Source organism: Cricetulus griseus, chromosome 2, assembly GCF_003668045.3.
Source record: "Cricetulus griseus strain 17A/GY chromosome 2, alternate assembly CriGri-PICRH-1.0, whole genome shotgun sequence".
Lineage (NCBI taxonomy): Eukaryota > Metazoa > Chordata > Mammalia > Rodentia > Cricetidae > Cricetulus > Cricetulus griseus.
In genome coordinates, this window is record NC_048595.1 from 3,981,294 (window position 1) to 3,997,347 (window position 16,054).

The 16,054-nt window shown below is 56.3% G+C and overlaps 1 protein-coding gene across 12 annotated transcripts in view; it reads right to left on the minus strand.

The window, feature by feature from the left end:
• The window catches only part of Chd5 (chromodomain helicase DNA binding protein 5), a 46,854-nt gene that overhangs the window by 10,185 nt on the left and 20,615 nt on the right, over positions 1-16,054 (minus strand). For 9 of the 12 annotated variants that reach the window (XM_027398380.2, XM_035439348.1, XM_035439351.1 and 6 more), the window contains 19 exons: positions 14,319-14,450; positions 14,118-14,226; positions 13,124-13,315; positions 12,816-13,016; positions 12,151-12,288; positions 11,944-12,065; positions 10,991-11,164; positions 10,458-10,599; positions 8,916-9,047; positions 6,741-6,858; positions 5,665-5,789; positions 3,441-3,672; positions 3,121-3,231; positions 2,667-2,839; positions 1,820-2,003; positions 1,404-1,496; positions 1,077-1,165; positions 751-884; positions 248-392 (listed from right to left, as the gene is read on the minus strand). In XM_027398380.2, coding sequence (XP_027254181.1) covers positions 248-392; positions 751-884; positions 1,077-1,165; positions 1,404-1,496; positions 1,820-2,003; positions 2,667-2,839; positions 3,121-3,231; positions 3,441-3,672; positions 5,665-5,789; positions 6,741-6,858; positions 8,916-9,047; positions 10,458-10,599; positions 10,991-11,164; positions 11,944-12,065; positions 12,151-12,288; positions 12,816-13,016; positions 13,124-13,315; positions 14,118-14,226; positions 14,319-14,450 — 2,746 coding nt within the window. The remainder of the gene's footprint in view (positions 1-247; positions 393-750; positions 885-1,076; positions 1,166-1,403; positions 1,497-1,819; positions 2,004-2,666; positions 2,840-3,120; positions 3,232-3,440; positions 3,673-5,664; positions 5,790-6,740; positions 6,859-8,915; positions 9,048-10,457; positions 10,600-10,990; positions 11,165-11,943; positions 12,066-12,150; positions 12,289-12,815; positions 13,017-13,123; positions 13,316-14,117; positions 14,227-14,318; positions 14,451-16,054) is intronic. The other 3 variants (XM_027398382.2, XM_035439349.1, XM_027398381.2) reach the window with 2 other exon arrangements.

Genomic DNA, 16,054 nt, shown 5'->3' on the forward strand with positions numbered 1-16,054 from the left:
GGCCAGAACCACTTGTGACCCAGCTTCTGCTAGCAGCCCCTCACCCTACAACTCACCCTTCTGGCCGTATCCTCCCTACCCTCACCCCGTATGCCCCTCTAGTCTGTCCCCGTGGTCCGTCTCAGACCTGGGTAGCCGTGTGACTGACCTGAACCAGGCATTTGCCCTTTGGTGGCTGATCCCCCCATCAGAGGCAGCTCAAGGGCCACATGCCAGCCAGAAGGCTAGTACAGGCTTACTCACCCACCTTCTTCCTAACCAGCGACATGACCCCGATACGAGTGAGCACATGCTGCCTGGACAGGCCCTCCCGGGGCACACCATCTGCGAAGGTCTCTGCGCCGTCTGCCCCCGGTTCACACAGGTGCCGCATGAAGAGGGACACATAGGCTCTGGGGGGGGAGTACTGGGGTTCAGGGAGTGAAGGCAGACTGGCAGGACCCCCAGGGACCTCTTGGATGGAGCCAGACCCAGGGAAAGATAGTTGAGCCTCCCTGACAGGGGACCCACTTCAGATGCTCCTGGTCCTGGATGGCCCAACCTCCCTTTCCCAGAGTGTGAGCAGGAGTGCTGGCCAGTGTTCTATAAATCAGCCCTGCCCAACACACCACCACACCCAAAGATCTGACAGCTGTGAACTCTCTGGGCACCTCTGACTAGGAGGGAGCAAGCACCGTCCACTAGAGGGCCCACTCCACAGGGATGGGAGGTCACACCCTCCCGGACCACCACCGCACTTGGACCCTTTACCGAAATTCCTTTTCACTCTTCCCACGAAGGTCCCGCACCAACCAGTGGGAGTTGAAGGCGTCCTGCGGGGGCATACCCCAGCGCATGATGGCGTTCAAAAAGGCCTTCCTCTGTCTGGCATTGAAGCCCAGCACCTGCCCAGGGTGGAGAAGGGGTGTGACAGAGCCGTGGGATAGGCGGAGGAAAGCAAGGGAAACCCGAACCCAGAGCGTCCCTCTCAGCTTCACCTCCACATGACCCGTGAGCCTGGGAAACCCTCAGTTACTCGGTACCCCAGGGGTGTAAGGAGTGGGGCTGGGAGGGATCAGGCAACAGGCAAATCCCACCTCAATGTTGCCCCCAACTCGAGCCAGAAGAGGCGGCAGGGGCTTGTCCCTGTCACTCTTCAGCTGCCTCCTAGATTGTCGCCGTCCACCTAGAGAACAGTCCACCACAGACCTTCAGGCCGGTGTGCAGGGGTTCCACCAGCATACTCAGAACAGCAAGACACTCAGGACAACCTCCTGCAGCGCCCATGGGGCACACCAGCCCAGCCTCACTTGGCCATCAACTCCCCCACAGCACTGTAACAGTCTGGGTCACCCAGTCCAGTCCCAGCTGGCCATCTGTCCCCATGCACTGTAACAGCCCGGGTCACCCACACTAATACTCACTCTGCCCCTCGGGTCTCTCCTCAAAGTCCTCATCCTCATCCTCAGAGCCAATGGAATACTCGGACTGGTTGTCTGAGAGCTCATCCTGCCACTCTGTAGGATGTCAGCAGAGGGGCCTTGTGCGCCCAGGGCTGAGCCAAGACCCTCCCCAGTCTAGTCACAGCCACGGCAATGACAATGGCCTACAGGTGACTGTACTTGGAACTGCGTTGCCACTCTGATGTGTGGAGGCTCTCCCACCCTCCCACACTTGCCTGAAGCCACCGGACTGGTAGCCATCTTGTCCCCAAACCCACGCCTGCCTGCAGCTCCCTTTCTCCCAGAAGCCTTGCTTGCTGCCCACTGGCACTCTTCCCCGGTGCAGGTCTGTCACATGCCCCCTGCCGCGACGACGGGGTAGGGACGCCCCTGCTCACCACACGCACCCTGGTCCTCCTGGGAGGCGTCGTTGTAGTTGACTTGCTTGCGAATACGCTTGCCCTTGCCCAGGTTGCGGGCCAGGTCCTCCTGCTGCTGCTCATAGTGGTGGCGCAGGAGCTTCTCCCAGTAGTCAGGGTCCACATTTTCCTCCTGCTTAATCACCTCCCGCTCGACCTCCTCCTGGGGACGCAGATGTGGGCAGAGCTGGACACACCCAGTTGCTTCTGTCACGTCTCACCCACCTCCGCAGGCCCACGGGGCAAGTGAGGGGGCTTGCCTACTCCAGAAAGCTCCAGCCCTAGCGGGTCTTCACCCTGCTCCCGCCAATGTCACTCACTCACTCTGCATGCGCACCCTGGCCTCAGTCAGGAACTCCGGTACCGCAGACACTGCCCTCGGGGTTCAGGGTTTTGTGTTTTTTGTTTTGTTTTGTTGTTTTGGATTGTTTGGTATTTGGTTTGGGTTTTTTGGTTTTTTGAGACACAGTTTCTCCATGTAGCCCAGACTGTCCTGGAACTCACTCTGTAGACCAGGCTGGCCTCAAACTCAGAGATCCACCTGCCCCTGCCTCCTGAGTGCTGGGGTTAAAGGCGTGTGCCACCACTGCCCAGCTGGGTTCATGGTTTTAAAGGGAACTATAACCAATGCCCAGGTTTGCAAGGAGGATGGATGGAGCCAATAGGGGCGTTGAGGAGCTGTGGCAGCAATTGGGCTTTTCAAGACACAGGAGATGAGGTAGAATGTTCTAGAACAGGACAAGACAGAGGCACAGTGTGGGGCTGGAGGGAGGGGGAGCTAAGGGTGGAACTGCAAGGGGCAGTGTGGCACTCCAAGTGGCCTTACCACGCCGTCTTCCTCACGGACCACGTACTGTGCCACCTTGAAGGAGCTCAGGTACTCATTCATGTTCTGTAGCTCCGTGTCATCGGTGGCATCCTGGTTCCGATCCAGGAGCTTGGATATGGCCGCATCATCATAGTGGATCACACTGCTGTCTTCCACGTCCTTATTGTCACCTGAGGAGTCAGTGGGGACAATGTGTGGACACCAACGGAGGCGCCCAGGGCCAACCTCAGGGCCAATTGCCAAGATGGCCCTTCTCCTGGAGTGAGGGTGTCAGTGACCAGGCGAGGAAGCTACACCAGAACCCGGGCAGGTGTGACAGTCCCTCCCCACCCAGCCATGGCCTAGAGCGGACAACCAAAGGAGGTGACGTGGGCAGCAGAGGACCCCCTCCTGCCCAGAGGCAGCTGCCTGGCTACACAAAAGGCTATGGGTGACTCAGGTGGGCCTCTACCTGGCGGGGTGCTGCCATGCTTTTTCTTCACACTGGCAGCCAAAGATCCACCCTTGGAGGACTGTACATCGGGGATAGGTGTGGCCGGCCTCTGGCCCTGGGACATCATCCCTGAAAGACAGAAGAGGGACACTGGACCAGGGCACTGAGGAACCATGGGGTTGGTGTGCAGCAAGCAGAGATGCAACCCTAACCCACTCTGGGGGTATTCCAGGCTGGGAGTAGAGAAGAAGAAACAGGGACCCTGGAGTCCTGGATGGGCATGCCTCAACAGGGGCTACCTCGAGACCCCGTCACACTCCCACAAAAGGGAGGCCCACCCTCCACATCGTCCTTGAAGAGTTCCTCAGTGCCGAACTTAAGAATGTCATCCAGCTCCTGCTTGGTCATCGAGCCTGACTTGGAGCCCAGGCCAGGCCGCACCACCAGGTGTGTGAGCATCATCTTGCGCTTGGCCACCTGAGTGATGCGCTCCTCCACGGAGGCCCGTGTCACGAAGCGGTAGATCATCACCTTCTTGTTCTGTCCGATGCGGTGAGCGCGGCTGAAGGCCTGAAGGAGACCACAGCTCAGCACCCAGGGCTCCAGGGGGAGCAACCACAGCTCAGAACCCAGGGCTCCAGGGAGAGAGACCACAGCTCAGCACCCAGGGCTCCAGGGGGAGCGACCACAGCTCAGCACCCTGGGCTCCAGGGAGAGAGATTACAGCTCAGCACCCAGAGCTCCAGGGAGAGAGACCACAGCTCAGCACCCAGGGCTCCAGGGGGAGAGACCACAACTCAGCACCCAGGGCTCCAGGGAGAGAGACCACAGCTCAGCACCCTGGGCTCCAGGGAGAGAGATTACAGCTCAGCACCCAGAGCTCCAGGGAGAGAGACCACAGCTCAGCACCCAGGCTCCAGAGAGAGCGACCACAGCTCAGCACCCAGGGCTCCAGGGGGAGAGACCACAACTCAGCACCCTGGGCTCCAGGGAGAGAGATTACAGCTCAGCACCCAGAGCTCCAGGGAGAGACCACAACTCAGCACCCTGGGCTCCAGGGAGAGCGACCACAGCTCAGCACCCAGGGCTCCAGGGAAAGCGACCACAGCTCAGCACCCAGGGCTCCAGGGGGAGAGACCACAACTCAGCACCCAGAGCTCCAGGGAGAGAGACCACAGCTCAGCACCCTGGGCTCCAGGGAGAGAGACCACAGCTCAGCACCCAGGGCTCCAGGGGGAGAGACCACAACTCAGCACCCAGGGCTCCAGGGGGAGAGACCACAACTCAGCACCCTGGGCTCCAGGGAGAGAGATTACAGCTCAGCACCCAGAGCTCCAGGGAGAGACCACAACTCAGCACCCTGGGCTCCAGGGAGAGCGACCACAGCTCAGCACCCAGGGCTCCAGGGAGAGCAACCACAGCTCAGCACCCAGGGCTCCAGGGGGAGAGACCACAACTCAGCACCCTGGGCTCCAGGGAGAGAGATTACAGCTCAGCACCCAGAGCTCCAGGGAGAGACCACAACTCAGCACCCTGGGCTCCAGGGAGAGCGACCACAGCTCAGCACCCAGGGCTCCAGGGAGAGCAACCACAGCTCAGCACCCAGGGCTCCAGGGGGAGAGACCACAGCTCAGCACCCAGGGCTCCAGGGAGAGCGACCACAGCTCAGCACCCAGGGCTTGACTCCGGGCTCCAGGCCACAGCTGGGCTTGTTACCAAGGAGGACCACAGGGAAAGCCAGTGGTCATGCAAGGGGCAGCCTGGCCACACAGGGAGGTGCACTCGGGGTGACTCCAGGCATAACAAGGGTGTGTCCAGGAACAGTGTCCTGCATGCTTGATAGAAGCAAAGCCTCCTGGGACTCCAATGCTGGGTCCCGGGAAGGTGGGCTGCATCTCAGTGTGTGTGAGTGATGATGGGACATAAAGCCAGGGGCTGGAAACACAGCAACCTTTCAGGGCAGCAATGTCTGGGAACTGTCCTGGAGAATACGGCTGGGACTCCATTGTGTCTCTATAAGATATGGCCTGGTGCGACAGTGTATATGATGCACAAGTGTGTGTGTGTGTGTGTGTGTGTGTGTGTGTGTGTGTGCGCGTGCGCGCGCGCGCGCGCACGCGCACGCACACACATGTGACCCCAAACTGCCAGTGTATCGTGTCCTGCTCCAGAGTGAGGTAACCAGAGACATCAGGTGGTTCTGTCCCTACACGCCCTGTTCTCTCTCCATCCTTCCCATCATTCCATCCTTCCCATCATTCCATATGCCCCTCCATTTCCTCCTCCCCCTACGTCCAGCAGGCACCCCTACACATCCTGTGACTCCCTCATTCTGCCTCCTTCCCTGACCAGGTGATGGGAGAGATCAGGGCTGTCACTCAAGTTGTTGTGTGTCTTGAACACTTCCCCTGCCCTCTCTGAGCCAACTTTGCCCCTCTGTCCCGTCACCCTTTTAGGGTGGGGCCTCCACACTAAGAGGGCACAGGACCAGGGACATGAAGGAATGGGGAGGGGAGAAAGGATAAGAGTTGCTGAGGGCACAACAAGATGTTAGGCACAGACCTGGATGTCATTGTGTGGGTTCCAGTCCGAGTCATAGATGATGACTGTGTCCGCCGTGGCCAGATTGATGCCCAGGCCGCCGGCACGTGTCGAGAGCAGGAAGCAGAACTGCTGGGCCCCGGGAGCTGAGAAAGAGGCCGACAGGCACGAGTGAGTCAGGGAGCACACCTGGGCAGGGGTCAGGTACACAGCACATAGAAGGGCAAGAACCCCGGAGCCGAGGTGCCCTGGAGGGCAGCACACCATCTGCTGGGCTCCTGCAACCCTGCTGATGCTGGCCGCGGCCAAGCTGGCAGGAGCCAGAATGTGAAGGAAGCAGACTTTCAAGGCCCAGGTGGGTGTTAACGAAGGAGGGCCATCTAGTTTGTGGCAGTGGCATTTCCTTCCCAGCTCCAAGGCTACTTAGAGAACTTTTGTCTGCTAAGACTCCTTAGGACCCAACAGACAGTAAAAAGGGTCTGGCATGATGGCACACATCTGACCCCAGCCTTGGGAGACTGAAGTAGGGGGATGGTGGATGGGGGAGGTCCTTCTGTGTATATGTTTGTCTTATTAGTTGATAAATAAAGCACTGTTGGCCAATAGGAAGCAAGTTAGGTGGGGCTAGGAGTCAAGGAGGACTCTGGGAAATGTAGTAAAGAAGGGGGTTCGCCATGTGATCCCAGGAAGACAGGATGCTAAGGCCAGTGTCCTCGGTAAGATAAGTCCTTATAAAAATATATAGATTAGTAGTTATGGTTGATAATTAAGACTGAGCTAGCAAATAAAAAATCCTAGTCATTGGCCAGCAGCATTGTAACTAATATTAGTCTCTGTGTGTTATTTGGGACCCTAACATGGTGGCGGAACTCAGGCGGCTGGCAGAAAGAGTTATTGTTACAGATGGTGAGCTGGAGGTCAGCCTGAGCTATATTATACAGTAAGACCTTAATAAAATAAAATAACACGAGACAACAGTTGTGGCCTAAGGACTGGTGTGTTTCTTCCATTTGCAATGCAGCTTGGGGAGCACTGTTAATTGGATGGTCAGGCTAAGACCCTCCGGACACACGGGGCCCCTTGAGAGGGATGGGTACCATTGAATCTGTCGATGGCCTCTTGCCGGAGCCCGCCAGTGATGCCCCCGTCGATCCGCTCGTACTTGTAGCCCTCATACTCCAGGAAGTCCTCCAAGAGGTCCAACATCTTTGTCATCTACAAAAGACATGGATTCGTCTTGAGGGGCTCCTGCCAAGCCTGGACCCCACCCTGGGTAAGAGGAGAATTCCAAAGTAGGAGGCCATGCCCAAAGCAGGCCTCCTGAAAAGAACTCATCCCTTGACCTCACATCTCACCCACCGTCTATTCCAAAGAGCAGCCTCCATACACGCCCTCAGGCACCAGCCTCTGGTTCACTCCCACCTCCCCAAAAGAGAGCCGCAACCCCTCTGCTGGCATTCAACACTTGCAGGCCCCTTGCTTCCTTCTCCCCACAACTATTCCTAACCACGACTCCTGACATGCATGCCCTTTCCTGCTTAGAGAGCCCCAATGCCATCACCTTTATGTTATATTCCCAATGTTACCTCCCCCCGCTCCCCATCCCCCCCCCCCCCGAGCTCCCAGAGTCCTGTCTGGTCCCCTCCTGTTCAACTATGTGAAGTCTATGGGAAGCTACCAGCAGACACGCTCCCTCAAAGCGTGGAGATTTGACTACTGCCCTCCATCACCTGCTGTTACTGATAAGCCTGAGCCTGAGTTGTTTTCCCTAGCTGGTGTCCAGAAGCTGGCCTGCAGTTCAGACCCTGCTTAGTCTTCCGTGGCCACGCACTTCAGATCTGAGGCTGCTGTTTTTCTCCAAGTCTACAAATAAGACTTCCACAATTTCCTGGTGCTTCCTCTGCGGTTCCTGGCAGTGTCTCCTCAGACATCCCCCAGGCTCTCTCATGGGTCTCTGATGCTCTCTATGATGCATGCTGGGAAATTCCTCAGCCTCGGGGTCCAGTTCACCAGTGTTTTTTCAATGGTGAGAGTTTATTTACCTGGTCTGACAAAACGTTTTCTTTCAATGTCTAAACTACTCTGCATTTTTTAAAGTTTTTTTTTTTTTATGTGTATGTGTGTCACATGTGGGAGTGTGCACAGGTGCCTGCAGAGACCAGAAGAGGAAACGGTCTTACGAGAAGTGGCAAGATGCATGCTGTGGGTGCTGGTAACCAAACCCCAGTCCTTTGTAAGAGCAGCGGGCGCCCTTCACTTCTGGGCTGTCTCTCCGGCCCCTCTGCGTTCTGATCTGTTGTTTCTTACCCTGTCTCTTCCTGCTTGCATCTGATTTCTTCCCTTGTGAACGAGTCAGATCACACAGATGGAAGGGCCACCTCCCTGTCATTTCTCTTCTGGTACATTTCTATCACATTTCTGGTAAATTTCTATCACAATACTTTTCACACCTTGGGCTCCTGAGGCTTTCACCCTGACTCACATTTTGTGGCAGAAATGGTGTTAGCAGAGAAAATGGATGCTACCTGCCAGCTGCCACCACAGTCCAGCCACAGCCACAGACCTGGCCTGCCACCAGAGGCAGCAGGCATCAGCAACCCTTTTCACTCAACTTTTTACACAGGCGAGCTGAACCCCACGCTCATGTTTAGAAACAGCCTCACTCATTTCAGTCCTGCCCCCAGACAAGTGTTTTTAGCCCTAGGCTCCTCATCACTGTAACCTCCAACACAGACCTGACCATCAGTTTGGGCCAGTGTCTCATGAGTTGTCCTTTCCCCTCCAGACTGGGCAGTTTGAGAGAGGAACCTGTACGTTCCTGTCTGTGCCCAGAAACCAGACGGAAACATGATGAGCAGAACAAAGAGCAGAGGAAGAGGGGAGGAAAGCACTATGGTGGGTGGCCCTGCTTCTGCATATACAGGAAGCAACGTCACCAGTGGACCCTGAGGAGCAAGCTACAGAGGGGCTCCTGGAAGCGCCCCCATCGTGGTACCCTTCCAGACCAACTTCAGGACAATACCTTAACAAACCAACCCACAGGGGCAGAAAGACACTGGACAGAAGAGAGGAGGCTATCATACCAGCCTGGACACACGGGCCAGAGGGACAGGTACAGGGAGATGAGATGGGGGATATGCTGGTCTCTATAGCAACCAGACCCTGTCTCCATGAGCTTGGTACCCAGATGTGTCATGCAGGGGCTCAGAGGCCTTGAGCCCAAAGGCAGGCTGGCTCCCCTGTGGGTGTGTGCTGGCTCCAGGGTAGCCCACCTGGGAGAAGATGAGCACTCGGTGTCCTTCATCCCGCAGCTTCTTGAGCATCTTCTGCAGCAACATGAGCTTCCCCGAGGACTTGACCAGGGAGCTGCCATCGTAGGAGCCATTGGGCAATACGGGGGCCTCCTGTGGACACAGCAGAGCAGAGCCTTGGCGGATTCTCCCTCTGGCTTTGGCACCAAAGAGACTGTAGTGATGGACAAGTGCCTGGCCATGGGCCACCTGCCCATCTGCACAACTGAGCCCAGAGTACAAACCCTGAGCAGGCTCCATCGTGTGGGGCACACTGAGCCTGGCTCCAGATAGATGCTTAAAACGCGGCACAGGCAGGCCAGCCTCATTCTCTGCCTGGGACTGAAATGAACTAGGGACCCTTCCCACAGAAACCTGGCTTGGTCACTATGGGCCCTGCAAGGTGCATCCCACGGGTCCAGCTCTGCCCATCTCCGAGCCCAGATAGGCAGGTCGATCTAAAGGTAGATCCCAGAAGATTCCTGAGCCACACCGAGTCCCAAGAGGGACCTCTCCGGTGGCCTGCAGTAACGGGGCAGATGTGACTACAGAGGATGAGTTAGAATCCAAAGAGCGGTGACGGGCATGGGGACCCACCATGCCCACCGAGAGGCCAGCCCTCAACTGTCTGTGAACTGGGAAGGTGTCACTACTGCTTCACTTGACAAAGGAGAGCCCTGAGACACCAGAGGGACATCAATTTCCCAAGGTCACAGCACCGGGCTGGACGAATTCCTGAGTCCAGTGTCTGTCTCACTGCTGCTGAGCAGACTCACACAACGTAAACTCCCTTGGGGACATAGTGAAGCTGGGTTGGTTCCCAGAGCTCCCGGGAGGCCCAGTGCTGAGGCTGGGGAGGTTTGGGGGCTACCAGGAGGGGTTAGGAAGAAATGACCTGGGACCAATCAATAGGCATCGCCAGCTTCCAAAACTGTCCCCCAGCACTAAAGGAACAGGATGGAGACACACGTCACCTCAGGCATTCATTCTCAGGAAGGAACACAAGGCTGTGGGCCAAAGCACCTGGCCATGGACACCTTCCACACAGGCCACAAGAAGCCCACCACAGCAGCCAGGCACCTATGCAATGGCCACAAGGAATACACCACACCACACTGTCCACAGGGAACACATCATAGATAACATGGTAGTTACAGCCATGGCAGTCACTAGGGGGTCTGTATGACTGTCACAGAGAACCCACTATGGCAGCCACAGAGACCTACTATGACCAGGGGGAACTTTACCACAGCAGCCATTTGAGATCTGCCATGATGACCACAGGTCACCTATCACAGTGGTGACAGAGAACACAACAGCCAGTAGAGACCTGCCATGATGGCCACAGAGAACCTAATAGACCAGAGAACACAACAAAGCAGCCACAGGGACCTGCCATGATGGCCACAGAGAAACTACTGCATCAGGGAACCCAACAAGCAGCCATGGAAACATGCCCTGATGGCCACGAGGAACTCAACACGAGCCCATGGGGACCTGCCATGACGCCCACGGGGAACCCACCACAGCGGCCACGGGGAAGAGGTACGGATGGTTGCAGCACTTCTTCAGGTCCATCATGATGTTCAGCAGAGACACCTGGTTGCCGCCCCCCTTGGAGTTGAGCGCCTCAAAGTTCCGCGTGAGGATGAACTTGTAGTACTTCCTGCAACCGGGTATGGGACAAGGTTGGCAGGAGGCCTCAGACCCCACAGACTCCCAAAGGGGTAAGCTCTATCCTCAGGAAGGCCGGTGGTGTCCCAGTCACCACGTACAGAGTGGCACAGGAGGCCTTCCCGTGGGGCACAGGTTACCCCGCAAGCCAATGGAAGACATTACTAGAACCTGGGCAGCCAGACTCTAGTCACTCCATGACTGCAGTGTGTGAAGGGAGAAGGAGACCAGGGAGAAAGGCCTCCACAGGCAAGCAGCCCTCCTGCCAACCCCAGGGAATGGTCAGGAAAGCCAGAGGCGGCCTGTGGGAAGGGGCGGCTGAGGACACTAGACCAGGACATGGGCCAGTTGCTGCAGGCCAGAGCCGAGCCTCCGTCACTCACTTCTGCATCTGGCTCAGCTCCACACGCACGATCAGCTCTGTCTTGGCTGGCATGTTCTTGAAGACATCGGCCTTGAGCCTCCGGAGCATGTGCGGCCCCAGCAGGTCGTGCAGTTTTTTGATCTGGTCTTCTTTGGAGATGTCAGCAAACTCCTCCAGGAAGCCTTCCAGATTGCTGCAACAAAAAGCTGAGGTAAGGGCCAGAAGGAGAGGGCCAGAGTAAACCATGGCCCTCTGCAGAGGAATTGGGACCAGGAAGGATAAGGCAGAGGCCAAGGCTGGCGGTCCAGAGACACTTGGTACTGGCGAGAAGCCACTGAGGCTCCGTCTCAACCGGCATCATGCCACATGTCACAGCCCCTGACACACAGGGTCCCTCCCCATCCAAACACTATTCCTGCTGCACATGAGTTCCCAGGGACAGGGACGACCAAGGCTGCTGAGCCCTCAGGGTCACGTGGTTCAGCGTGCTACAACCTGACCTTGAATCAACATCCAAAACAGGCCCCTCCTCCCCAAGCCCCCTACACAGTTCTGAGCAGGTGAACTGGGATTAAACACGGATGAGGAAGCCTAGGAAGCAGGACGCCATCTTTGCTCCCACCTCCACCCCAGCCCAGCTCTGGCCTCTGTTGCCATCGCTGTGCTCATGAGGGTCATTTAAGTCACAGTGGATGAAATGAGCCCAGGACAGTCAGTGGGGTGGGGTATAGGGGTAGGAACCCAGGAGAAGCCCCAAGGCCTTCTGGGACAGTGCTAAAGAAAACCATGGTTTGCTGGGACAGCTGTAGTATCCCTAGGGAAGGCAGATGCTAAGACCTTCCCACACAGGATACCGGCCATGCTCCCATCTCACTAACGGGAAACCGAGGTCCCCAGGCAGAGCCAGCAAAGGCGGCTACCACGCCTTCACAGGACTGTGACCCATCACTCCTGCCAGGCCCAGGGACGCACTTGAACCTCTCTGGAGTCAGGAAGTTGAGGAGATGGAATAGCTCTTCCAGGTTGTTCTGGAGGGGGGTCCCTGTCAGCAACAGCTTGTAGTCTATCTTGTAGCTATTCAAGACCCTAAAGAACTTTGGGGAGAGGAGAGGGGCTGTCAGGAGGCACACAGCAGTGGCTGCACAGGGAGGGGTGAGTTCCATGATCAATGCCTCCTACCTTGGACTGGTTGTTCTTGAGCCGGTGGGCCTCGTCCACCACAAGGCAGGCCCACTCAATGGAGCCCAGGATGGCTTGGTCGATGGTGATGAGCTCATAGGAGGTGAGCAGCACATGGAATTTGACCTGCACTTCCTTCTGTGGGAAGAGACAAGAACGTGGAGGAGGCAGCAGGGACAGAGTCGACCAAAGGGATAAGGGACGGCGTGGATAAGTGTGAGTGGGAACCCCACAAGCATTCTGGGGAGTCCTGGAGGGACAGCACTAGCAGCAGACATTTCAGGGACTAAAAATAGTCCCCTAGAGAAGGTGTTGTTACAGAAGATGAAAAATAAATACCCCCCCCAAAAAAATAGCCGGGCAGCCGGGCGTTGGTGGCGCACGCCTTTAATCTCAGCACTCGGGAGGCAAAGGCAGGTGTATCTCTGTGAGTTCCAGACCAGCCTGGTCTACAAGAGCTAGTTCCGGGACACCACAAGTTGGAAGAGATGGAAAAGACCGATGTCTCCTGGGGCCTCAGAGGGAGCCTCGCTGACCAGCTGGCTTCCAGGCAGCCAAAAGCAGCTCTCTGTGGAGCTAAGCCGAAGTTGGTGACCCTCCATTAAATCATGACAGAACAACTGTGATGCTGGCCCTCTGGGGCTGGAGGTAAAGACAGCACTCACCTTCATGCGGAATACTTTCTTCCCACCGCGAATGGCGTTGTCCTCGAAGGAAAACTCGTTCTCACGGATCACAGAGCGGCTCTCCTTGTCCCCCGTATAGGTGACCACGTAAAAGTCAGGTGCCCACATCTCAAACTCGCGTTCCCAGTTGATGATGGTGGACAGGGGCGCGCTAACCAGGTAAGGCCCCTTGGAGTGGCCCTGCAGAGAGAGCCTGAGGCGGTGAAGCAGACTGCCAGCAGATGGCACCAGACCCCGCCTGCCCAGACCCCGCCTGCCCAGACCCTTTTGCCCTCCTGCCTGCCCACCTCCTTGTACAGGGAATAGAGAAACACAATGGTCTGCACCGTCTTGCCCAAACCCATCTCGTCAGCCAGGATAGTGTCAGTGCCCTGGGCCCAGGAGAAACGTAACCAGTTGAGGCCCTCCAGCTGGTAAGGGTGCAGTGTGCCTCCTGTGGCGTCAATGTACCATGGCTGCTTGTCGAACTTGACTGTGGGCTGTGGGCAAGGGAGGCAAGAATCAGATACATCCTGAATCCTGGACCACCGGAGTCAGGCACAATTCCTTCTGTCTAAAATGATGTTCCTGCGCCTCCGTGCTTTCCTCACGCTGCTTAGAGTCCAGCCTAGAATGTCTCTCCTTCCAAGAAACACCCGCCGGCTCCCCGCCCTAACACCTGCCCAAAGCATGGCTCATAACCAGCATGTCACTTCTGTGCCCCTTTTGTCCTATATCTCCAAGTCACTTTCCCAGTAAGGTCCCCACCATGGGCCCTGGTCTTTTTGTTTTTTGGTTGTTGTTGCTGCTGGCTTATTTGTTTGTTTGCTTTTCAGTCTCCTGTAGCCCAGGCTGGCCTCAAACTCAACTGTGTGGCTGAGGACGACCATGAACTTGTGATTCTTCTACCTCCAACTCCTGAGTGCTGGGGTCAAAGGCATGCACCACTACACTCAGCTACAGTCATGCTAGCCATTGAGCACCAGGGCCTATGCATGCTAGGCAAGCAATCTACACACCGAGCTCCACCCCAGCCCAAGGTGGGCTCCTTAAAATATGCCCAAGGGGCCCAGCAGGGTGGTGCATGCCTTTAATCCCAGGATTCAAGAGTCAGAATCAGGTGAGTCTCAGCTCCACACCACTAGGCTCTTCCCGTTGGCCCACACAGCCTCGGTGTCATTGAAAATGGCAGGCCATGAGGACCTGGGGAAGCGTCCCTGAGGAAAGACCTCCCTGTACTGCCAAGCCTAGGGTGGTGAACGTGGCAACCCAACCTACTGCTTCCTCCCCCTCCCCACTCACATCCACGATGGGCGTGTCCGGTGGCTTCTCCTGTTTGTCGTCCTTCAGCTTCTTGCCCTTCTTGACCAGCCTCTTGGGAACCCTGGCATCCTCTCCCAGCATCAACTCCCTGGGTAGAAGCATGGGGCTCAGATGAGCAAAACTCAAGCCAAGAGTTGGGGACCCCGGGACCCCACACCTGGCTGCCAGCACTCAGCATACCTGTGGCCCCAGTAGGCCTGCTTCAGGTTGTCATAGTAGGGGATGTCGATGTCGTCAATCTCCCAGGTGCACTGGTCATAGGGCAAATCCTTCCACTTGATCAGGTAATGCACATCCCCCTTCTTGTCAAAGCTGAAACGCAGGAGGCAGAAGATGGGGGAGGAACAGGCACGGGTTCCAGACAGGGCCCCACAGAAATGCCAATCCACTAATATCCATGCTGTCCTAGCATTCTGGGCCCAACCAGGAGGAAGGCACCGGGGCAAGAGCCGTAGAGAGGTGTAGTAGCTTGCCCAATGCCACACCGCTTGCACAGAGAGATGAAGGTTGGAGAAAGCGGCCAGCACAGGGAGACAGAGACAATGGGAAGCTGTGTTAACAGAGAGCTAAGAAGTCGCAACCTGTGTCCTTTCTAAACTCTGCTGCAGGGGCGAGTCCACCCTCTATATAATCTGAACACAGGAAATGATGTCATGGATCTCCTCTCTGCTCAGAGACTTCACTTTCTAACATAAAATGTCAAAGTATTTTGTGTATCAGTCCAGGGTGCTGGTGCTTCCCTACAAAGCAGGCAAAGAGTCAATAATCCCTGCAGATGGGAACACCCTCTTCTAAAGGTTCCCAGGGACATGAGAACCCAATGACCATGCCCCACAGTGGCCACTGAAGGAACCCTCAAGGTCTTCTGCTCCATCTGAGTAGACTCAACAGCCAGGCCAAGAGAGCCCAGCAAAGCCAGGGAACCGGGGCACCCTAAATGGCAAGGGTAAGGGCAAACGGACTGGGGAGCTGTGGCTGCAGGTGGCCTAGGGATCATGAAGAGCAAGGCCAATTCCCAGTCACCATGGAAACCAATGGCTTATTTTCAACAAATAATTGGTTGTTATGCACACTCTGGGAGATTCACCGGCTCCTCTTTGGGGGTGCAGAAGTAACTGTCCTTTCTGCTTTAGCGTGCATTTTAATAAAAGAAAAGGGGAGCAGTCAATCCTATGCGCAGCTCAGGTACCATCTGGAGTCTGGGATGGCCAGGGTACTTCACAGCCCATAAGATTTCCTGTTCCCTCGGAGCCACTCCAGCAAGGCCTTAGCAGCCCCTCAGCCGCCCAGTACTCAGGTCACATGGGGATCAGCTCAGAAGTCCACAGCCACAGAGGTTCTTAACCTCCTCTGCCCTCACAATAACTGTCAACAGGACCTGTGGTCAGGGACAGAGTGTGAAGGCCACCCATCCCAAGCCAGAAGACAGAGATAAAGCCGTGAACAGGCAGGGACTGTAAGCTGCTGCACGCATGTGACGGTTCTCAGAAACTTCATAAGGCCACCACTTGTCTTCCAACCTCTGAGCTCCAGAGTCAGCAGGGGCTCACGCCAGACACTGTCCTCCAGCCTACACCCTCCTGCTGGGCCTCCTTGTCCTGGCTTCTCTGACCACTAAGGCCCTGGGAATGCCAGACTTCATTGAGAGGTAGCACAGGAGTAAGGGATGCTGGCTAAGAAAACGCCAGCAACTACCAAAAGGCACTCACTGGGTCCCATGCCCAACCCTGCAGCCTCAGCTGTGCAGCTCCAGGCAGGTGACTTGGCCTTGCTGAAAACATTCTTTTCCTAGATTTATTTTTTTGAGTTGGACATGCTGATGCATGCCTTTAATACCAGCACTTAATGGGCAGGAGAGGTGGCTCAGAGGTTAAGAGCACTGACTGCTCTTCCAGAGGTCCTGAGTTCAATTCCCA